This window comes from Mustelus asterias, chromosome 20 (assembly GCF_964213995.1).
Source record: "Mustelus asterias chromosome 20, sMusAst1.hap1.1, whole genome shotgun sequence".
NCBI classification, from domain to species: Eukaryota; Metazoa; Chordata; class Chondrichthyes; order Carcharhiniformes; family Triakidae; genus Mustelus; species Mustelus asterias.
In genome coordinates, this window is record NC_135820.1 from 82,621,355 (window position 1) to 82,646,207 (window position 24,853).

At 46.6% G+C, this 24,853-nt stretch overlaps 1 protein-coding gene across 2 annotated transcripts in view; it reads left to right on the top strand.

The window, feature by feature from the left end:
* fer1l4 (fer-1 like family member 4) overlaps positions 1-24,853 on the top strand; it is a 240,860-nt gene that overhangs the window by 88,775 nt on the left and 127,232 nt on the right. The window contains exons 18-23 of one of the 2 annotated variants that reach the window (XM_078237010.1): positions 6,871-6,991; positions 7,997-8,097; positions 14,308-14,395; positions 14,745-14,861; positions 17,426-17,578; positions 21,224-21,407. In XM_078237010.1, the coding sequence (XP_078093136.1) occupies positions 6,871-6,991; positions 7,997-8,097; positions 14,308-14,395; positions 14,745-14,861; positions 17,426-17,578; positions 21,224-21,407 (764 nt within the window). The remainder of the gene's footprint in view (positions 1-6,870; positions 6,992-7,996; positions 8,098-14,307; positions 14,396-14,744; positions 14,862-17,425; positions 17,579-21,223; positions 21,408-24,853) is intronic. The other variant, XM_078237011.1, reaches the window with a different exon arrangement.

Consider the following 24,853-nt stretch of genomic DNA (forward strand, 5'->3'; position numbering starts at 1 on the left):
TTTTGACTTCAACGCCAGTAAGACAGCCTTCCAGACTGTAGCATTCTCACGTTCCACCTGTCCGTTACCCCTAGGGTTGTAGCTCGTGGTCCTACTAGAGGCAATCCCATATGAGAGCAGGTATTGCCTCAAGTCATCGCTCATGAACGACGAGCCCCTATCGCTGTGAATGTAGCAGGGGTACCCGAACAGGGTGAAAAGATCCCGGAATGCCTTGATAACCGTGGCAGTGGATGTATCAGAGCAGGGAATAACAAAAGGGAATCTCGAGTACTCATCAATGATGTTGAGGAAGTACACATTCCGATCTGTTGAGGGAAGGGGGCCCTTAAAGTCGACACTCAGTCTTTCGAAGGGACGAGTGGCCTTGACTAGTTGTGCCCGGTCAGGTCGGTAAAAGTGCGGTTTGCATTCCGCTCATACCCGACAGCTTCTCGTTATGGGCCTGACATCCTCCACCGAGTAGGGTAGATTGCGGGCTTTTACGAAGTGGTAGAGCCGAGTGACCCCAGGATGGCAGAGGTCATTGTGGAGAGCCTGCAAACGGTCCTCCTGTATACTGGCGCATGTTCCACGCGACAGGGCATCCGAGGGCTCGTTGAGTTTCCCTGGACGATACATGATGTCGTAATTATAGGTGGAGAGTTCGATTCTCCACCTCAAGATCTTGTCATTCTTGATCTTGCCCCGCAGCGTGTTATTGAACATGAACGCCACGGACAGCTGGTCCGTGATCAGGGTGAACCGTTTTCCCGCCAAGTGATGGCGCCAATGCCTGACGGCCTCCACAATGGCCTGGGCCTCCTTTTCCACCGCAGAATGCCGAATTTCAGGGCCTTGGAGGGTGCGAGAGAAAAAGGCGACGGGCCTGCCCGCCTGGTTAAGTGTGGCGGCCAGGGCAAAATCAGATGCATCGCTCTCCACCTGAAAGGGGATGGACTCATCAACAGCGTGCATCGTGGCTTTCGCGATGTCGGCTTTTAGTTTATCAAAGGCCAATCGAGCCTCTGGTGTTAGGGGAAAAGAGGTAGACTTGATGAGCGGACGGGCTTTGTCCGCGTAATTGGGAACCCACTGTGCGTAGTAAGAGAAGAAGCCTAAGCATCTTCTCAGTGCTTTTGCGCTAGTGGGCAGGGGAAGTTCAAGGAGGGGACGCATACGGTCTGGATCAGGGCCAATGACCCCGTTTTCCACCACGTATCCGAGGATGGCTAAACGGCGCGTACGAAATACACACTTCTCCCTGTTGTAGGTCAGATTCAGGCGAGATGCAGTGCGTAGGAACTTAAGGAGATTTGTGTCGTGGTCCTGCTGGTCATGGCCGCAGATGGTGACGTTATCCAGATACGGGAAGGTAGCCCGCAGTCCGTTATGGTCCACCATTCGGTCCATAGCACGCTGGAAGACCGAGACCCCATTGGTGACACCAAAAGGAACCCTGAGAAAGTGATACAAGCGACCATCTGCTTCAAAAGCCGTGTATTGTCGGTCCTCTGGGCGAATGGGGAGTTGGTGGTAGGCAGACTTGAGGTCTATGGTGGAGAACACCCGGTACTGCGCAATCTGGTTGACCATGTCAGATATGCGCGGGAGGAGATACGCATCCAGCTGCGTGTATCTATTAATGGTCTGACCATAGTCAATGACCATCCGGGGTTTGTTCCCACTCTTGACCACCACGACCTGCGCTCTCCATGGACTAGCGCTAGATTGTATGATCCCTTCCTTGAGGAGCCGCTGAACCTCAGATCGAATGAAGATCCGATCCTCAGCGCTGTAACGCCTACCCTTAGTCGCGATGGGCTTGCAGCCTGGCACAAGATTCTGGAACAGGGAGGGTGTGGTGATCTTCAGCGTCGAGAGGCTACAGGCGTTGGGCAATTTGGAGGCTGCTGTTCTCCCACTGAAAGCGGAGGGAGTGGCCCACCGTACTGTAGGGTTACACTCTTCAAGTGGACCATGAAATTTAGTCCGAGGAGTATTGGCGCGCAAAGGTGCGGTAACACCAGGAGCTTGAAGCGCTCGTAAACCGTGCCCTGCACCATTAAATTTACCACGCAACTCCCTAGCACGGTGACAGACCGGGACCTTGATGCCATCGAAATCGTCTGTTTGACAGATTGGATCTGGAGGCCACACCGCTTCACAGCGTCTGGGTGAATAAAACTCTCAGTGCTCCCGCTGTCAAACAGACAATAAATCAAGTGTTTGTTTACCTGAATGTCCATCATAGACTTGTCGAGTCTGTGAGGCTTGGCCTGGTCCAGGATGATCGACACCACCGTTGGTTCGTGAGCGCCACTGCAGGCAGCTGAGATAGATGAAGATGACCCCTGCTGGTCGTTCGCGGTCGGTGCCGACCAACATGGCTGCTCCCATAGGTCGCACGTGGGTGATGGTGCCAAAATCAGCGACCCCTGGTGGTCGCGCATCTCTTGCGACTCCGTCGTCTGTAATGGCGGCGTCCTGGCCTCGCACGTGGACGAAACCCTCGACGATGCCGACGACAAAGAACCGGGCTCTGGGGAGTCGCAGGCCGCACTGCTGTTCCTGGAAGTAAGTTTGGATAGGCATACCTTCGAATAGTGCCCCTTCTTACCTCAGGCGGAGCACAATACTGCTTTAGCGGGACATCGCTACCGAGTGTGCTTCACTCCCCCACAGAAGTAACACCGCGGGCCGCCTGGAGCTGCTGCCGTCATCAGGCCCGAGTGTGGGCACGCCATCACGCAGCTTTTCGGACCCGAGGGACGAGGAGGAATCAGCGACTGCTCCTGCCACGCTGTCTCCACGTGGTCTTCGGGATACAATGCTAGGCTTTTGGAGGCCGTCTCCAACGTATCCGCTAGTTCTATCGACTTAGTGAGATCAAGATTACCTTGCTCCAACAGTCTGAGTCGGATATAAGATGATCCGATTCCCGCCACAAACGCATCTCGAGCGAGGTCATTCATGTTCTGGTCTGCCGACACTGCTTTGCAGTTACAGCCCCTGGCTAGCTGTAGGAGCTCGCACGCGTACTGTTCCGTCGTTTCGCCGGGCTGCCGTCGTCGAGTGGCTAAGAGATATCGAGCATGCATCTCGTTTGGCGGTTTAATGTAGCGCTTCTTAAGGAGCTCGAGGGCCCCTTTGTAGTCGGTGGCCGCACGGATCGCGAGATATACGGTGTCGCTTACCCTCGCGTGGAGGACCCGGAGTCTGTCGTCGTCTGTGGTGACCGCTGCGGAGGCTGCAAGGTAGTCCTCAAAACATTTCAACCAGTGGTCGAAGGTGTTAGAGGCGCCCACCGCACGTGGATCCAGTGTAAGACGTTCGGGTTTTAACATTTGCTCCATACTCTCTGTATCGTTTTCCTTTTTTTTTACGACGAGAGTTTAATTAATAGTAAATAAAATTGATGCGCGATATCACACACGAGGCTTGAGATGCTCAAGGAAATAAAGGCTTTTATTTACTATTACAACGAAGCTACCATATATGGTACACGATCCCAGACTGAGGGGTCCCAGACAGAGCAGTGACCTTTATACCTCTCCCAGGAGGCGGAGCCCGACTCGGATGTACCATAATAACTATAATATAGGTGTAACAGCCCAACCCTAACCCCAACAGCAACAAGTAGAACAACCCATCCCTAACCCCAACAGCAACATATATACATACTCGTAGTACTGGCCAGACCCTGGCTCAGTACTACCTAGTGGGAACCAACGATGGTTCACCACAGCCCCCAATCGACATTCTTTAGTTCCTGCCTAATATTGTTGTAATTAGCCTTCCCCCAATTTAGCACCTTAACTTGAGGACTACACTTATCTTTATCCATCAGTACCTTAAAGCTTTCTGAATTGTGGTCACTGTTCCCGAACTGCTCCCCTACTGAAACATCGACCACCTGGCTGGGCTCTTTCCCCAATACCAGGTCCAGTATGGCCCCTTCCCTAGTTGAACTATCTACATACTGTTTCAGGAAGCCCTCCTGGATGTTCCTTACAAACTCTGCCCCATTCACGCCCCTAGCACTAAGTGAGTCCCAGTCAATATAGGGGAAATTAAAATCTCCCACCACAACAACCCTGTTACTTTTGCACCTTGCCAAAATCTGCCTACACATCTGTTCCTCAATCTCCCGCTGGCAGTTGGGTGGCCTATAGTAAACCCCCAACATTGTGACTACACCTTTCCTATTCCTGAGCTCCACCCATATTGCCTCGCTGTATGAGCCCTCCGAGGTGTCCTCCCGGAGTACAGCTGTGATATTCTCCTTCGACCAGTAGTGCAACTCCCCCACCCCTTTTACATCCCCCTCTATCCTGCCTGAAACATCTGTATCCTGGAATGTTAAGCTGCCAATCCTGCCCTTCCCTTAACCAAGTCTCTGTAATGGCAACAACATCATAGTTCCAAGTACTAATCCAAGCTCTAAGTTCATCTGCCTTACCTGTTACACTTCTTGCATTGAAACAAATGCACTTCAGTCCACCAGGACTTGATGGTTTGCATCAGACTGTTTATCCAACATTCACTCTTGAATAAGCAGAAATTTCTTTCAATTAAATATTGGGAAGATGGAGCCGTTGACTTCAGTTTCCACAGAAACTCCATTCCCTTGCCACTGACTTCACCCTCTCCTTGACAACTGTCAGAGGTTGAGCCAGACTATTAGCATCCTCAGTGTAACATTTGGCCTTGAGATTAGCTTCAGATCACATACCGCAACATGATCATCACTTATTTCCACCTCTATAATATAGAGGTTTACAGCATGGAAACAGGCCCTTCGGCCCAACTTGTCCATGCCACCCTTTTTTTGTTTAACCACAAAGCTAGTCCCAATTGCTCGTGTTTGGCCCATATCCCTCTATACCCATCTTACCCATGTAAATGTCTAAACGCTTTTTAAAAGACAAAATTGTACCCGCCTCTACTACTACCTCTGGCAGCTTATCCAGACATTCACCACTCTCTGTGGAAAAAATTGCCCCTCTGGACACTTTTGTATCTCTCCCCTCTCACTTAAACCTATGCCCTCTTGTTTTAGACTCCCCTACCTTTGGGAAAAGATATTGACTATCTAGCTGATCTATGCCCCTCATTATTTTATAGACCTCTATAAGATCACCCCTCAGCCTCCTACGCTCCAGAGAAAAAAGTCCCAGTCTATCCAGTTTCTCCTTATAACTCAAACCACCAAATCCCGGTAGCATCCTAGTAAATCTTTTCTGCACTCTTTCTAGCTTAATAATATCCTTTCTATAATAGGGTGACCAGAATTGCACACAGTATTCCAAGTGTGGTCTTACCAACGTCTTGTACAACTTCAACAAGATGTCCCAACTCCTGTATTCAATGTTCTGACCGATGAAACCAAGCATGCCAAATGCCTTATTCACCACTCTGTCCACCTGTGACTCCACTTTCAAGGAGCTATGAACGTGTATCCCTGGATCTCTTGGTTCTGTAACTCTCCCCAATGCCCTACCATTAACTGAGTAGTTAATGTTTCCTAACTCTGCACCTACCTCACTCAGCTCATTAACTGCTCAAACCTTTCATGAAAGGTTACAGCACAGAAGGAAGTCATTTGGCTCATTTTATCCACGCCAGCCCGAGAACACCCAGGTGTCTTTTCTATCCCACCTTCCTGCACCCAGCCCTGTAGCTTACAGCATTTAAGGTGCAGGTTCAGATACTTTTAAAAAGAGTTTAGGGTCTTTGCCTCCATCACCAACTCGGGCAGTGAATTCCAGACACAGGATTGCCGGCGGTGGGGTTGGGGGGGTGGGGCATTGGGGCTGGCCTGGAGACCTCTGGGAGGCCAGCGATCGGGTGGTGTGGGGGTCAGAGGGGCAGCAATGGGGGTTGTAGGGCTGGCCAGCGATTGGGAAGCCGGCAATGCAGGGCCACTGCGCATGCTCCGATCTCGCACTGACAGATCGGCACATGCGCAGTGGCCCGCTCAGCGCTGTGCTGCTGGCCTCTCCAGCAGGAATAGGCCCCGGCCACTGGTTTTCAAAGTGGATCCCGCTAGGGCACTCTGCAGTGCTCAGAGTGTGGGAGATTCAACCTAGAAACCCTGCTAAAAAAACAAGTGGGAGTTATTCCTGTTTTCATGTGAATTGGGGACTTAGAATTTCTTTTTGGATCCGGAATGCATTGTCTGAGAGTGTGGTGGAGACAGATTCACACAGCAAGTGGTTCGGATCTGGAATGCACTGTCTGAGAGTGTGGTGGAGACAGATTCACACAGCAAGTGGTTCGGATCTGGAATGCACTGTCTGAGAGTGTGGTGGAGACAGATTCACACAGCAAGTGGTTCGGATCTGGAATGCACTGTCTGAGAGTGTGGTGGAGACAGATTCACACAGCAAGTGGTTCGGAACTGGAATGCACTGTCTGAGAGTGTGGTGGAGACAGGGCCAATTGAAGGTTTCAAAAGGGAATTGGATCACTATCTGAAAAGGGGAAATGTGCAGAGCAATGTGGAGAAGATAGGTAAGCAGAACTGGACAAATTGCACCTTGAGTGAACCAGTGAAGACACGATGGGCCGAATGGCTTCTTTCTGTGCTGTAATTATTTTGTGAAGTTGCTCCTTAAAACTGACCTTTTTGACCACGGTTTTGGTTATTTGCCCGAACTTCTCCTTAAGTGGCCTGGTGTCAAATTTTGTCTGGTAAGGTTCCTGTGAAGCGTCTTGGGAGACTTTATTCTATTAAAGATGCCTCAATGATTGCAGTTATATTGAAGGTCAAAAGGAGATATCTGAGATTTCCCTTCCCCATGGTGGATATTAGAGATGGAGATTATTGCTTCCTTTAAGGAACGTTGGATCAATATTTTATATCCATATTCCTCTTGTCTGTTTCAGGTCATATTGCTGTATTCCGTACCTGTACGAGAAACCATGTGTGTATGTGTGGAGTTCTTGGGAAGATTATTCCTGGCGGTTGTATAATTCCAATCTCCTTGCAAAGATCACAGAGAGACTGGTAGGTACATTGCTGAGAATGGGGAAATTTGTTCAACTTGGTGTGAGAGAATACTTCAAGACAAAGATTATCAGTTTCTCAATAATAATAGCTTTCAGTTATTTTATTTGAATGGAAAATCAGGCTCTAAATATAGTTATAAATTTAGATTGTGTTCATATTTGAAATATATTCCAGCCTAACAAAAGCAGTGGGAACAAGTGAGGAAAGATAAGTGGCTGTTGAGTCAGTGACACTGAGCAACAGTTAAAGGCTCTCTTTAATCTTTGTGGGAGGGTTTTACCAGATTGGAGCAGGCAGTCGGTGATGAAGGAGGACATTGATATTCACGTAGTTCATCATTAGAGAAATTCAAAACTCATCCCATTTCCTGCTTGCTTCCCTCTTTCTATCATTTAAATCTTTTTCACCAAAAAGTTTGTTGCTTATTGCATCAACCAGTTGCTGCAGTGAAGGATTCTGTTCCTACAACATTCTGAGTAATGACGTTTCTCCTAATCACATTTCTGAATTTGCCGGATTCTGTCTGTCATCTGACGAAGGAGCAGCGCTCCGAAAGCTAATGGTATTTGCTACCAACTAAACCTGTTGGACTTTAACCTGGTGTTGTTAAAACTCTTACTGTGGTCTCTCAGCTTTCAGGGGCTGGTTTAGATTTCAGCACATGCACTGTTTTCACTTTGAGGAAGAATGGGAGCATTTGCAAGCTGACTTTCAGCCTGAAGCTCGTTCTGAGTAAGTCCTAGCATTGGACTTGAACCCAGAGCTTCTGGTCTAGAGGTAGGGCCACTGTCCACTGAACCACAAGAGTTAATGTTAGTCATTGAGCTGAACTGTCCTCTGTAAATAGTTTCAGGAGGGAGGTTCAAAAAGCAGCAAATGGAATTTAAATGACTGGTTGTTTTTGAAGAAGGGAAATGTCCATCATCATTTGACTTTTTAATAAGATATTGTGAAAGGGAAGCGTAATGTTTAATTCTTTCCATTTCTTCTCCATTTTCCCAGGAGGATGGACTTGATGAAGTGGATCACATGGTAAACAGACCAAAGTCAGAATCACAAACTCACCTTCATCAAATCTTGAATGAGTTTGTCGCAGGATGCAGGTCTTGTTTGTTTTATCACCTTATACATTAGTTCAACAGTACAAAAAAAGTTTTCTCCATGCATTAGAGAGTTTTATTTCCAAGGAATTCCAGGAATTCTGGGATTTGTCTCACTTTTTCCAGTTTACCATTTTTAAAAAATTAAACAAAAACCCAAAACATTATTATTAACAGGAGAGTCATGTTAATAATATCAAAGCAATTCTGCCTCCATCTTTATTCTGCTCCTTTTAATTCTAACTATGCATATATTGAAATTCACTTCAATTCAACATTGGTAAAATTAAAATTCCAGGATTTAGATGCTTCAGGCAATTTAGAGAGGCTGGCAAAAGAGGTGGGAGTGTTGCTTTACTGAATAGGGAGAATGTCACAGCACACAAAGGGAAGACACCTTGGTGGGATCATGCAGTGAGGCCATATGGGTAGAACCCAGGAACAGGAGTGGTGCAATCACACTGTTGGGGTTGTACTACAGACCTCCCAACAGCCAGCATGAAGTGGAGGAACTGATATGTCAGCAGGTCATGGGAAGATGTAAAAACAACAGGGTGGTTGTGATGGGCTATTTTAACCTCCCCAACATAGACTAGGATTCCTTTAGTGCCAGGGGCTAGAGTTTGTTCAGTGTGTCCAAGAGTGCTGCTTAAGGCAATATGTAGATAGTTCAACTCGGGAAAGGGCAATCTTAGACCTGGTTCTGGAAAACGAGCCTGGACAGGTGATTGATGTCCCAGTGGGGGACCATTTTGGGAACAGCAATCACAATTCAATAAGTTTCAAGATACTTGTAGAAAAGTATAGAAGTAGTTCCAGAGTGAAAGTACTAAACTGGGGGAAGGCTAACTACAACAGTATTAGACAGGAGCTAGGGAATGTAAACTGGGTGCGGCTGTTTGATGGTAAATCCACATCCGATATGTGGGAATCTTCTAAAAGTCAGTTGTTAACAATTCAGGACGTATTTGTAAAAATGAAGGATAAAGATAGAAAGATTTGGGAACCCTGGATAACGAGAGAATGTGAGCTTAGTGAAAAAGAAGGAGGAGGCATACATAAATTTCAGGAAATTGAAAATGGATTAGGTTTTTGAGGAATACAAAGATGGCAGGAAAGAGCTTAAACAAGGACTTAGGAGGGCAAAAAGGGGCCAGGAAATGTTCTTGGCAGGCAGGATTAAGGAGAATCCCAAGGCTTTTTACGCGTATGTAAGGAGGAAGAGGGTAGCTAAGGAAAGGGTGGGTCCACTCAAGGACAGTGGAAGGAATTTATATGTGGAGCCAGATGAGGTGGATGAGATCCTTAACGAGTACTGTGCACCAGTACTCACAAAGGAGAAGGATGTGATGGATGGTGAGTGTAGAAAGGAGGATGTTGACATTCTGGGATATGTCGAGATAAAAAGGGAGGAGGTATTGGAGGTTTTGAAAAACATTAAGGTGGACAAGTCCCCAGGGCCAGATAGGATCTATCCCAGAATACTGAGAGAGGCGAGGGAAGAAATTGCTGAGGCTTTGGCCAAAATATTTGTATCCTTTTTAGTCACAGGTGTGTTACCAGAGAATTGGAGAGTAGCTAACATTGTTCCTCTGTTTAAGAAGGGCAGAAGAGAGAATCTGGGAAATTACAGGCCTGTGAGCCTTACATCAGTGGTGGGGAAATTATTGGAGAAGATTCTTAGGGACAGGATGTACTCACATCTGGAAGAGAAAAGGCTTATTAACGATAGGCAGCATGGTTTTGTGAAGGGGAGGTCATGTCTCACAAACTTGATTGAGTTCTTTGAGGAAGTGACAAGAAACATTAACCAGGGCGGTGGATGTTGTATACATGGACTTTAGTAAAGCCTTTGATAAGGTCCCTCATGGCAGGCTGATACAGAAGGTGAAGTAAGGATTTAGTAAGGGGAGGTCGTGCCTGACAAACCTGTTAGAGTTCTTTGAAGAGATAACAAATAGGTTAGACCAAGGAGAGCCAATGGATGTTATCTATCTTGACTTCCAAAAGGCCTTTGACAAGGTGCCTCACGGGAGACTGCTGAGTAAAATAAGGGCCCATGGTATTCGAGGCAAAGTACTAACATGGATTGACGATTGGCTGTCAGACAGAAGGCAGAGAGTTGGGATAACAGGTTCTTTCTCAGAATGGCAACCGGTGACAAGTGGTGTCCCGCAGGGTTCAGTGTTGGGGCCACAGCTGTTCTCTTTATATATTAACGATCTAGATGACGGGACTGGGGGCATTCTGGCCAAGTTTGCCGATGATACAAAGATAGGTGGAGGGGCAGGTAGTATTGAGGAGGTGGGGAGGCTGCAGAAAGATTTAGACAGTTTAGGAGAGTGGTCCAAGAAGTGGCTGATGAAATTCAACGTGGGCAAGTGCGAGGTCTTGCACTTTGGAAAAAAGAATAGAGGCATGGACTATTTTCTAAACGGTGACAAAATTCATAATGCTAAAGTGCAAAGGGACTTGGGAGTCCTAGTCCAGGATTCTCTAAAGGTAAACTTGCAGGTTGAGTCCGTAATTAAGAAAGCAAATGTAATGTTGTCATTTATCTCAAGAGGCTTGGAATACAAAAGCAGGGATGTACTTCTGAGGCTTTATAAAGCACTGGTTAGGCCCCATTTGGAGTACTGTGAGCAATTTTGGGCCCCACACCTCAGGAAGGACATACTGGCACTGGAGCGGGTCCAGCGGAGATTCACACGGATGATCCCAGGAATGGTAGGCCTGACATACGATGAACGTCTGAGGATCGTGGGATTATATTCATTGGAGTTTAGGAGGTTGAGGGGAGATCTGATAGAAACTTACAAGATAATGAACGGCTTAGATAGGATGGACGTAGGGAAGTTGTTTCCATTAGCAGGGGAGACTAGGACGCGGGGGCACAGCCTTAGAATAAAAGGGAGTCACTTTAGAACAGAGATGAGGAGAAATTTCTTCAGCCAGAGAGTGGTAGGTCTGTGGAATTCATTGCCACAGAGGGCTGTGGAGGCCGAGACGTTGAGCGTCTTCAAGACAGAAATTGATAAATTCTTGATTTCTCGAGGAATTAAGGGCTATGGGGAGAGAGCGGGTAAATGGAGTTGAAATCAACCATGATTGAATGGTGGAGTGGACTCGATGGGCCGAATGGCCTTACTTCCGCTCCTATGTCTTATGGTCTTATGGTGAAGTCATATGGGATCCGAGGTAAGCTGGTAAGATGGATACAAAACTGGCTTGGGCATAGAAAGCAGAGTAGCAGTGGAAAGGTTCTTTTTTAACTGGAGGTCTGTGACAAGCGGTGTTCCACAAGGATCAGTGTTGGGGCCTCTGTTGTTTGTAATATATATAAATGATTTGGAGGAAAATGTAGATGGTCTGATTAGTAAATTTGCAGATGATACAAATATTAGGGGCAGTAAAAAGTCTCTCAACACCAGGTTAAAGTCCAACAGGTTTATTTGGAATCACGAGCTTTCGGAGTGTCCTCAGGTGTGTCAAAAATTGGGGGAGTAGCGGATAGTGAGGAGGATTGTCGGCACAGACTTGGTGGACCGAAGGGCCTGTTACTGTGCTGTACTGCTTTTGTTCTTTGTTCTAAAGAGATTTTGCTCAGTTCCTGTCCATTTGCTGGGATCCAGCTCCCAATTTTCTTGCTGTCAGCCAGGGTGTTAGGTGTTAACACGGTTCTGATCAAACACCTAAACTTATTTTTCGCAATGATCTTAATTTCTAGTTTCCTCTCTCCAGGAAGTTAAAGCGAATGATAATGAACATTTCATGAAAAGATCAAGATTCATATCTTTCTAGCTCCACGGAACATTGCTCTCAGTCCATCTGCTGTCAAAACCTTAATCCATATGATCTCAAGGACTGGTTTCCAGAATGTTCTATTTGTTGGCCTTTCTATCTCTACCCTTGCACATACAAATAATAAAGAACAAAAAAATTACAGCACAGGAACAGGCCCTTCGGCCTGCACCGACCATGCTGCCCGTGTGAACTAAAACCCCCTACCCTTCCAGGGACCATGTCCCTCTATTCCCATCCTATTCATATATTTGTCCAGATGACTCTTGAGTCACAATCGTACCTGCTTCCATTCCCTCCCCCAGCAGCGAGTTCCAGGCACCCACCACCCTCTGTGTAAAAAAACTTGCCTCGTACATCTCCTTTAAACCTTGCCCCTCGCACCTTAAACCTGTGCCCCCTGGGTAATTGACTCTTCCACCCTGGGGAAAAGCTTTTGACGATTCACTCTGTAATATCAGAATACGAGAAGTTTGTTAAGGATGGAGACAATTCACGTGTCAGACTCTAAAAATTCATATATAACCGGCATCGCCCAAATTCTTCCTAAACGTGACTGGCTGCCTGTCCCTGACTGCATTGATATCAATCCCTTTGGAAACTCACTACATCATAAACAAGTGATTTGTTTGTTTATCACATCTCACCTTCTATCCGTCCAACTCTGGGCTTTACTCAATCCAGTAAGAAGTCTAACAACACCAGGTTAAAGTCCAACAGGTTTATTTGGTAGCAAAAGCCTCTGTTCCTTCGTCAGGTGGGTGGGAGTTCTGATCACAAACAGGGCACAAAGACACAAACTCAATTTACATGAATAATGCTTGGAATGTGAGTCTTTACAGCTAATCAAGTCTTAAAGATACAGACAATGTGAGTGGAGGGAGCATTAAGCACAGGTTAAAGAGATAGAAAGAACATAGAAAGAACATAGAAAAGAACATAGATGTGTATTGTCTCCAGACAGGACAGCTAGTGAGATTTTGCACATCCAGGCAAGTTGTGGGGGTTACAGATAGTGTGACATGAACCCAATATCCCGGTTGAGGCCGTCCTCATGTGTGCGGAACCTGGCTATCAGAGTCTGCTCAGCGGCTCTGCGCTGTCGTGTGTCGTGAAGGCGCCTTGGAGAACGCTTACCCGGAGATCAGAGGCTGAATGCCCGTGACCGCTGAAGTGCTCCCCAACAGGAAGAGAACAGTCTTGCCTGGTGATTGTCGAGCGGTGTTCATTCAGCCTTTGTCGTAGCATAGTCTCCCCAATGTACCATGCCTCGGGACATCCTTTCCTGGAGCGTATCAGGTAGACAATGTTGGCCGAGTTGCAAGAGTAGGTACCGTGTACCTGGTGGATGGTGTTTTCACGTGAGATGATGGCATCCGTGTCGATGATCCAGCACGTCTTGCAGAGGTTGCTGTGGCAGAGTTGTGTGGTGTCGTGGTTACTGTTCTCCTGAAGGCTGGGTAGTTTGCTGCGGACAATGGTCTGTTTGAGGTGATCAGAACTCCCACCCACCTGATGAAGGAACAGCCTGTTCCGAAAGCTCGTGGCTTTTGCTACCAAATAAACCTGTTGGAGTTTAACCTGGTGTTGTTAGACTTCTTACTGTGTTTACCCCAGTCCAACGCTGGCATCTCCACATCTTTACTCAATCCTGCAGCCTATCTCCAATGCTCTTTGTAACTCTCCCAAAAAATCCCTTCACCTTTCTCATTTTCTCCCATCTTTCAAAGATCTCTTGTGAACCATTCCTTCAAGCTATGCTCTTAGCTCTCTAAGCTATCCTAAATTCTATTTCACCTCCTGGTTTTCCACTGTAAAGCCCCACAAGACATTCTTTTGAATTGGAACAAGTGTTATTAGCACAGTAAGACTGTTCTGAGTGAGAATGGTGAGTCAGGTCCAATCCACTGACTTGGATCTCATTGTACCCTCACCCACCCCCACCCCAACATTAAAGTTTTTCAATGTTTCTGACCATTTATTTTTGTATTTTCACAGTATACAGGAGGTTCGAGTTAGTGCAGGATAATTGTGGACTCCATGTAACATCCTGAATGGTGTTTGAAGATTGTTTTGGGAGTTTAGTTGAGGCAGTTAATCTGTATTTAATAGATTAATGTATAAAATTAGAGGGAATTTGCTGAAACTGGTTGCTACAGTAAAAGATGTCAATTCCTCGAGCAATGTCACCTGTATGTACATTTTATCGATTATGGAGCGCATCGCTGGCTGGGTCAGCATTTTCATTGCTCGAACCTAATTGCCCTTGAACTGAGTGACTCGCTAGTAAGTTGCATCATAAAAGAGTCATAAGGAATTTAAGTTTAACAGTCTGCAGCTTCTAATTCTTACCTGGAAGATTTTATATTGTTCATTAAATGATGGTTAAATTGTTTGTTTTCTTGGGCCTAGGCAATACCACATCTACGTTGAAAAGAAAACCACAAGCAGGCCCAACAATTTGGATAGATGTCGAATTAAGTCCTTAAAGCATAATATTGTGAGTGAATTCTAACTATTTCAAGAAAGTCATTGTTTATTCCTGACTGGTTTGCTCAGCTGGGAGGAGGTTTTCTCCCTTTACCTTCCCGTCCTGGGCCTCACTACTTTGGGATTCTAAGACAGGATAAAGTGTCGGTGTGGGGAACTCCCCACTGGGCTATTGTCGGTGTGCAGTTTGCTTGGGGCTTGTATGCTTTGGTTGGCCAATGCCTGTATAGAAAGGTAATGCAGTCTCTATCTGCTGCTATGATCAGATTCAATTGAATTAATTTACCCACTTATGTTTTTATTATAGTAAAGATATTCTCGTTTTGAAACAACAATGTTTGTGACTTTATATTTTCCAGATTATTTATGCAAAGCAGGCGCTACGAATTATGAAAAGGTTGAACAAGAAAAATATAAAGGAACAGCTTAGTGAAGGACACAAAATACTGGAGAAAATTAAAAAGAGAGTGCATGAGGTGATGAAGCTGTTTACACCATTAAGGGAACAATAGGAACTGTCTCTGGTTTCTAACTGAGTCTTCGGCACCTTGTCCAGATGCCTGTAAACTGGAAATCAATCTTTGAGTTCTCTCTGGTAGTGCGATAGTTAATGCTAATGCAGAAAGTATCTCACTCTCAGGCCAGAATTCTCCCATTCCGCCCGCCACTGGAATTTTAGCGGGCGGGTTGCGGAGAATGTGAAACCCCATTGAGGGTCGGACAGGAATTTCCAGCTTTTAGGCCAGCGCGGCCGGAGAATTCCGCCCTCCGTCTGTAACCTTCTCTGTGAAAGGTGCTCATTAGAGTCCTCTGCAGCAGTAGGATGTGCGTGGGACAAAGCATACCGTTCATAGAGAAGGAAATGAGAGAGTGCAGAATGTAGTGTTACAGTCATAGCTAGGGTGCAGAGAAAGATCAACTTAATGAAAGATAGGTCCATTCAAAAGTCTGATGGCAGCAGGGAAGAAGCTGTTCTTGAGTCGCTTGGTCCGTGACCTCAGACTTTTGTACCTTTTTCCCGATGGAAGAAGGTGGAAGAGAGAATGTCTGGGGTGCGTGGGGTCCTTAATTATGCTGGCTGCTTTGCCGAGACAGCAGGAAGTGTAGACAGAGTCAATGGATGGGAGGCTGGTTTGTGTGATGGATTGGGCTACATTCAAGACCTTTTGTAGTTCCTTGCGGTCTTGGGCAGAGCAGGAGCCATACCAAGCTGTGATACAACCAGAAAGAATGCTTTCTATGGTGCATCTGTAAAAGTTGGCGAGAGTCGTAGCTGACATGCACAATTTCCTTAGTCTTCTGAGAAAGTAGAGGCATTGGTGGGCTTTCTTAACTATTGTATCGGCATGTCAGGACCAGGACGGGTTGTTGGTGATCTGGACACCTAAAACCTTGAAGCTCTTGACCCTTTCTACTTTGTCTCCGTTGATGTAGACAGGGGCATGTTCTCCTTTACGCTTCCTGAAGTCAATGACAATCTCCTTCATTTTGTTGACATTGAGGGAGAGACTATTGTCACTGCACCAGTTCACCAGATTCTCTATCTCATTCCTGTACTCTGTCTCATCATTGTTTGAGATCCGACTCACCAAGGTGGTGTCATCAGCAAAGTTGAAAACCGAATTGGAGGGGAATTTGGCCACAGTCATAGGTGTATAAGGAGTATAGTAGGGGGCTGAGAACACAGCCTTGTAGGGCACTGGTGTTGAGGATGATCGTGGAGGAGGTGTTGTTGCCTATCCTTACTGATTGTGGTCTGTGAGTTAGGAAGTTCGGGATCCAGTCGCAGAGGGAGGTGCCGAGGCCCAGGCCACGGGATTTGGAGATGAGTTTCGTGGGAATAATGGTGTTGAAGGCTGAGCTGTAGTCAATAAATAGGAGTCTGACACAGGTGTCCTTGTTATCTAGGTGTTCCAGGGTTGAGTGCAGGGCCAGGGAGATGGCGTCTGCTGTGGACCTGTTGCGGCGGTAGGCGAACTGTAGTGGATCCAGGTAGTCCGGGAGGCTGGAATTGATTCGTGCCACAACTAACCTTTTGAAGCAGTTCATAATGATGGATGTCAGAGCCACTGGACGATAGTCATTCAGACACGCTGCTTGGTTTTTCTTAGGTACCGGGATGATGGTCGCCTTCTTGAAGCAGATAGGGACCTCAGATTGTTGTAAAGAGAGGTTGAAGATGTCTGCGAATACCCCCGGAGAGGTCACACGATACCAGATTATAGTCCAACAACCTTAATGAAATCACAAGCTTTCGGAGCACTGCTGCTTCGCTTCCACTTCAGCTGAGGAAGGGGCAGCGCTCAGAAAGCTTGTGATTTCAAACCTGAATTAGCTCACTTCTCAGACAAGAGGTGAAACAGAGCATTGTTAGGACAGGAATTACTCACCCATAAACAAATCATCGAGAAAGGCAGAAAGATACTTGAAATATAAGTTTAAGGGATCGGAAAAGAATGGGGGAAACTGATAAGCTGATTGATCATTCAGAGAGCTAGTACAAGTGTCATGGGATGAATGGTCTCCTGTGTTGTATGATTGTAAATTCCCTGCTAACAGTGATGCTAAAGAAAATTCCTGGCAGGATGTAATCTAGAACATTCCTGGCAGCATGCAATCTAGAACATTTCTGACAATCACTTATGATTCGGAGTGATCTAGAACATTCCTGATGGCACTGAATCCCAAATTTCCCTACAGTTTGTAGTCTATAACATCACTGACAGTTTATAATCTAGAAAATTGCTTACAATGTGTGATCTAGAGCACTCCTGATAGTTTGTGATCAGGAATATTCCTGACAAAGTGTGGTCTAGAACCATCCTGGCACTGCATAGTGAAAAGTTTACTGGTAGTGTATATCCTGGAACATTCTTGCAGTATTACATTCCTGATGATGTGTATTCTAGATCATTCCTGATGTCAGAGTTTGTCTTAGACCTGAGACTGGGCTTCCTGAATCACCAGCCATGGAGATTATTCCTCAGTGGCCAGAATCCTCCTGGAATATTCTAGATTTATTTCTGTTGTTTCTCCTCAGCCACAAACACCACTCCCGGATGTCTTTATCTGGCTGCTGAACAATGGGAGGCGTGTAGCATTTGCTCGAATACCTTCGCGTCATATTCTTTACTCAGTGGCAGAGGAAGAGAAGGGAAAAGATTGTGGGAAAATTCAGTCCGTCATCATGAAGGTAAGTAATGGACAATATTATTCATCATCACCTCCTCATTCAGTCCTGTGACAATGTGCTTAACACTTAGGAAATGTTACAAGTTCTTCGAAAATGTGACGAAACACATTGACGAAGGGAAAGTGGTAGATGTGGTTTATATGGATTTTAGCAAGGCGTTCGATAAGGTCCCCCATGCAAGGCTTCTAGAAAAAGTGAGGGGGCATGGGATCCAAGGGGCTGCAGCCCTATGGATCCAGAACTGGCTTGCCCAAAGGAGGCAGAGAGTGTGTATAGATGGGTCTTTTTCTAATTGGAGGTCGGTCACCAGTGGTGTGCCCCAGGGATCTGTTCTGGGACCCTTGCTGTTTGTCATTTTCATAAATGACCTGGATGAGGAAGTGGAGGGATGGGTTCGTAAGTTTGCCGACGACACGAAGGTTGGTGGGGTTGTGGATAGTCTGGAGGGATGTCAGAAGTTACAGAGGGACATAGATAGGATGCAAGACTGGGCGGAGAAGTGGCAGATGGACTTCAACCCAGATAAATGCGTAGTGGTCCATTTTGGCAGGTCAAATGGGATGAAGGAGTACAATATAAAGGGAAAGACTCTTAGGACTGTTGAGGATCAGAAGGACCTTGGGGTCCGGGTCCATAGGACTCTAAAATCGGCCCCGCAGGTGGAGGAGGTGGTTAAGAAGGCGTATGGTGTGCTGGCCTTTATCAATCGAGGGATTGAGTTTAGGAGTCCGGGGATAATGATGCAGCTATATAAGACCTTCGTCAGACCCCACTTGGAGTACTGTGCTCAGTTCTGGTCGCCTCATTACAGGAAGGATGTACAAAAGATTGAAAGGGTGCAGAGGAGATTTACAAGGATGTTGCCTGGATTGAGTGGCATGCCTTATGATGATAGGCTGAGGGAGCTCGGTCTTTTCTCCTTGGAGAGACGTAGGATGAGAGGAGACCTAATAGAGCTGTATAAGATGTTGAGAGGCATAGATCGGGTGGACTCTCAGAGGCTTTTTCCCAGGGTGGAAATGGCTGCTACGAGAGGACACAGGTTTAAGGTGCTGGGGGGTAGGTACAGGGGAAATGTTAGGGGGAAGTTTTTCACACAGAGGGTGGTGGGCGAGTGGAATCGGCTGCCGTCAGTGGTGGTGGAGGCAAACTCAATAGGGTCTTTTAAGAGACTCCTGGATGAGTACATGGGACTTAATAGGATGGAGGGTTATAGGTAGGCCTAAAAGGTAGGGATATGTTCGGCACAACTTGTGGAGCCGAAGGGCCTGTTTTGTGCTGTAGTTTTCTACGTTTCTATGTTTCTAAGTGTTTTGCAAAGCCATTCCAACAGATTGACTCATTTTCAAACTCTTACTTTTCCATAGATAATAAATTAATTTATTAGATTACGTCAACAATGGAATAACCTCAAACCAACTGAAATGGAAAATCTTTGATTGTATTTGGGATTGGAAAATACCAAATCATAGAATCACACAACCACTGAATTGTTACGGTGCAGAAGGAGGCCATTCGGCCCATCATGTCTGCACTGGCTCTCCAAATGAGCATCATGATTTAGTGCCATACCCTGTGTGGTGAACCATAGATGGTTATCACTATGGGTACTTGTACATATGTTACTCTTGTTACTGTTGGGGTTAGGGTTGGGGTGTTCCACCTGTTAGCATTGTTCTGTGGTACACTCCAGTTGGCTCCGCCTTCCTATAGGGGTATAAAGGTCACTGCACTTCCTAGTGACCCTTTAGTCTGGGATTGTATTGTTAAGCAGTATGCTCTATTCTTGTTGCTAATAAAAGCCTATATTCCCGGGTACGATCTAGCTTCCCGAGTGGATTAATCGCGCATCAATTTTATTCGCAACAAATTTTGTTCTGAAAAAAAAATGGAGCAGATGCTGAAACCCGATCGGCTAACCTTAGATCCGCGTGCCGCTGGAGCGTCGAATACCTGAAGTGTTTCCAGGATTATATCGACGCCTCAACAGCAGTCCAAAACGACGCCGACAGATTGCGGGTCCTCCACGCAAGGGTAAGCGACACTGTGTATGCAACAATCCGTGATTCCCAAGACTACAAAGAGGCCATCGAATTACTCAAGAAGCTGTACCATAAACCGCCAAACGAGATTGATGCTCGTCACCTACTAGCCACTCGACGGCGGCAGCCCGGCGAAACGACGGGACAGTACCTGCGCGAACTTCAGCAGCTAGCCAGAGCCTGCAATTGCAAGCCAGTGTCGGCGACCCAGTATACTAACGATTTGATCCGAGATGCGTTCGTGGCGGGAATCGGCTCATCCTATATTTCTTGTTGCGAATAAAAGCCTTTATTCCCGGGTACGATCTAGCCTCCCGAGTGGATTAATCGCGCATCACCCTGTCTTTTCCCTGTACCCCTGTACGTTATGTTCCTTTATTCAATAAATGTTCAGCACTATTTATGACTCATCAGATATTGAAGCAGTCCGTCTCCAAATGCAGCAAGATCTGGACAATATCCAGGCTCGGGCTGACAAGCGGCAGTAACATTTGCACCACAAGTGCCAGGCAATGACCATCTCCAACAAGAGAGAATCTAACCATCTCCCCTTGACGTTCAATGGCATTCCCATCGCTGAATCCCCTTCCCCACTATCAAAATCCTGGAGGTTACCATTGACCAGAAACTGAACTGGACCCAGCCGTAAAAATACCGTGGCCTCAGAGCAGATCAGAGACTGGGAATTGTGCAGTGAGTAAATCATCTTCTGACTCCCCAAAGCCAATCCACCATTTCGATCTACAAGAAGTTTGACACCATCCAGGACAAAGCAGCCCTCATGACTGGCACCTTCAGCATTCACTCCCTCCTAAAGCAACACACAGCGACAGCTGTGTGTACCATCTGTAAGGTACACTGAAGCAACTCACCAAGGTTCCTTCAACAGCACCTTCCAAATCTACAAATTCTACCACCTAGAAGGGCAAGGGCAGCAGATGCATAGCAACACCACCACCTGGAGGTTCTCCTCCAGGCAACTCACCATCCTGACTTGGAAATATATCGTCGTTCCTTCACTGTCGCTGGGTCAGGATCCTGGAACCCCGTCCCTGAGAGCACTGTGGGTTTACTTCCACCTCAAGGACTGATTCAAGGAGGCGGCTCACCACCATCTTCTGAAGGCCTGTTAGGAGTGGGAGATAAATGCTGGCTCTGCCAGCGATACCCACATCCTGTGAATGAATGAAAGAAGTTAGAAAAGCTGGAACATAGGTATAGCATCATAAAGGTTTACAGGAAGCAGACATCCAGTCGAATACAACAGCAGCTTCCTGAGACACCGTAATGTGTTCAATATTTGAAATTGCTATCGGAAGATGAGGTTTATTGTTTCAGTTAAGTAAATCTGAGAAACATAGAGAATAGGAGCAGGAGGAGGCCATTCGGCCCTTCAAGCCTGCTCCGCCATTCATTACATTCATGGCGGATCCCATGGGCGTAACTCAGTTTCTGTCTCCACAGATGCTGCTTGTCAGCTGAATACTGTCAGCATTTTCTTTCTATGTTTGATCTTTCACCCCTTTGACCCTGAGGTGATTCCCTGAAACGTACGAATTCTACATCACAGATTAAAGCATTCTGTTCTGATGTTTTTAACCAGGCTCCAGGTGCACCGATTGGGGAGATTTTTGCAAAATTAGAGCTTTATATGTGGCTGGGAGTCACAAAATTCGTAAAGAACAACATCAGCAGCCTGCCCCAGGAGTTTATTCCGGTCTATGAGGAATGTGAAAGGAGAACAGAGATTTCTCGACCACTGCCACCAATCAAGCTCAATAGTGACTGTAAGTGATTATACCCAAATTCCACCCCTCCCTCACCCGGATTCCACACCTCCCTCACCCGAATTCCACCCCTCCCTCACCCGAATTCCACCCCTCCCACACCCAAATTCCACCCCTCCCACACCCGGATTCCACCCCTCCCACACCCGGATTCCACCCCTCCCACACCCGGATTCCACCCCTCCCTCACCCGGATTCCACCCCTCCCTCACCCGAATTCCACCCCTCCCACACCCGGACTCCACCCCTCCCTCACCCGGATTCCACCCCTCCCACACCCGGATTCCACCCCTCCCACACCCGGATTCCACCCCTCCCACACCCGGATTCCACCCCTCCCACACCCGGATTCCACCCCTCCCTCACCCGGATTCCACCCCTCCCTCACCCGAATTCCACCCCTCCCTCACCCGGATTCCACCCCTCCCACACCCGGATTCCACCCCTCCCTCACCCGGATTCCACCCCTCCCACACCCGGATTCCACCCCTCCCACAGCCACACCTGTGCCCACCCCGTACCCACACCTCTACCTACACAGCCCCGTACCCACACCTGTACCATACCTTTAACTTCATATTTTGGGGGGAATTCTATGTCTTGTTGGAGAATGCAGGGTTTACTCATACAATTCTCAGCTGTGTTAGCACTCTGTATGACAAGCCATGTGTAAAAAAGAGCCTCAGAATCTCCTGTATAACAATCACTTCCCACAACTCCACTTTCCTCAAAAACATAGAAACATAGAAGATAGGAGCAGGAGGAGGCCATTTGGCCCTTCGAGCCTGCTCCACCATTCATCACCATCATGGCTGGTCATCCAACTCAATAGCCTAATCCTGCTTTCCCCCCATAACCTTTGATCCCATTCACCCCAAGTGCTATATCCAGCTACCTCTTGAATACATCCAATGTTTTGGCATCAACTACTTCCTGTGGTAATGAATTCCACAGACTCACCACTCCTTGGGTGAAGAAATGTCTCCTCACCTCCGTCCTAAATGGTCTATCCTGAATCCTCAGACTGTGACCCCTGGTTCTGGACTCCCCCACCATTTGGAATATCCTCCCTACATCTATCCTGTCTAGTCCTGTTGGAATTTTATAAGTCTCTATGAGATTCCCCCTCATTCATCTGAACTCCAGCGAAAACAATCCTAACCGAGTCAATCTCTCCTCATACACCAGTCCCGTCATCCCCGGAATCAGCCTGGTAAACCTTCGCTGCACTCCCTCGAGAGCAAGAACATCTTTCCTCAGAGAAGGAGAACAAAACTGCACACAATACTCTCGGTGCGGCCTCACCAAGGCCCTGTATAATTGCAACAACACATCCCTGCTCCTGTACTCGAAACCTCTCGCAATGAAGGCCAACATGCCATTTGCCTTCTTTACCGCCTGCTGCACCTGCATGCTTACCTTCAGTGACTGGTGCACAAGGACACCCAGGACCCGCTGCACACTCCCCTCTCCCAATTTATAACCAGTCAGCTAGTAATCTGCCTTCTTGTTTGCTTCCAAAGTGAATAACCTCACATTTATCCAAATTATACTGCATCTGCCGTTGATTTGCCCACTCACCCAACCTGTCCAGATCATTCTGAAGGATCTCTGCATCCTCATCACAGTTCACCCCCCCACCCAACTTGGTATTATTTACAAACTTTGAGCTGTTACATTTTGTTCCCTCATCCAAATCATTAATATATATTGTGAATAGCTGGGGTCCCAGCACCGATCCCTGTGACACCCCACTAGTTACTGCCTGCCAATTTGAAAAGGACCCATTAATTCCTACTCTTTGTTTCCTCTCTGCCAACCAGTTTTCTATCCATGTCAATACACTTCCCCAATCCCATGCGCTTTAATCTTGCGTGATAATCTCTTATGCGGGATTTTGTCAAACGCTTTCTGAAAGTCCAAATATAATGAATGTATTCAAGAGGCAGCTGGATATAGCACTTGGAGCGAATGGGATCAAACGTTATGGGGAAAAAGCAGGATTAGACTACTGAGTTGGATGATCAGCCATGATCGTAATAAATGGCGCAGCAGGCTCGAAGGGCCAAATGGCCTCCTCCTGCTCCTATCTCCTATGTTTCTATACCACATCGACTGATTCCCCCTTGTCAACTCTACTAGTTACATCTTCAAAAAATTCCAACAAATTTGTCAAGCATGATTTTCCCTTCATAAATCCATGCTGACTCTGTCTGATCCTGCCACTGCTTTCTAAATGCTCCGCTATAAAGTCCTTGATAATGGATTCGAGAATTTTCCCCACTGCCGATGTTAAGCTTACTGGTCCATAATTCCCTTTTTCTCTCTACCTTCCTTTTTGAATATTGGAGTGACATTCGCTACCCTCCAATCTGCAGGGACTGTTCCAGAGTCTATAGAATCCTGGAAGATGACCACCAGTGCATCCACTATTTCTAGATCCACTTCCTTAAGTCCTCTGGGATGTAGATTTTCAGGCCCTCGGGATTTATCCACCTTCAATCCCATCAATTTTCCCAGCACCATTTCTCTACTAATATTGATTTCCCTCAGTTCTTCCCTCTCACTAAGTCTTGCATTTTTCAACATTTCTGGCATCTGATTTGTGTCCTCTTTTGTGAAGACAGAACCAAAGTATGTATTCAGTTGCTCGGCCATTTCTTTGTCCCTTATTATACATTCCCCTGTTTCTGTCTGTAGGGGACCTACATTTGTCTTCACCAACCTCTTTCTCTTCATGTATCTATAGAAACTCTGGTGTCAGTTTTTATGTTCCCTGCAAGCTTACTTTCGTACTGTATTTTCCCCTTCTTAATCAATCCCTTAGTCCTTCTTTGCTGAATTCTAAACTGCTCCCAATCCTCAGATCTATTATTTTTCTTGGCCAATCTGTATACTTCTTCCTTATTTCGAATACTCTCTCTAATTTCCTTTGTAAGCCATGGATTGGCCCTCTTGCCCATTTTGTTTTTGTGCCAGACAGGAATAAACAGTTGCTGCAGTTCCCCCATGCGTTCCTTGAATGTTTGCCATTGCCTATCCACTGTCATCCCTTTAAGTAACTCTCCCCAATCTATCAAGGCCAACTCATGCCTCATATCCTCACAGATTCCTTTATTAAGATTCAGCACCCTCGTCTCCGAATCAAATACTTCACTCTCCATCTCGATAAAAACTTCTATCATGTTATGGTCGCTCATCCCCACGGGGTCTCGTACAGCTAGATTGGCAATGATTCCCTTCTCATTACACAGTACCCAGTCTAAGATGGCCTGCTCTCTAGTTGGTTCCTCCACATATTGGTCAAGAAAACCATCCCGTTTACACTCCAGGAATTCCTCCTCTACGGCATTGTGGCTAATTTGATTTGCCCAATCTATGTGCAGATTAAAATCACCCATGATCACCGATATTCCCTTATCACATGCATTTCTAATTTTCTGTTT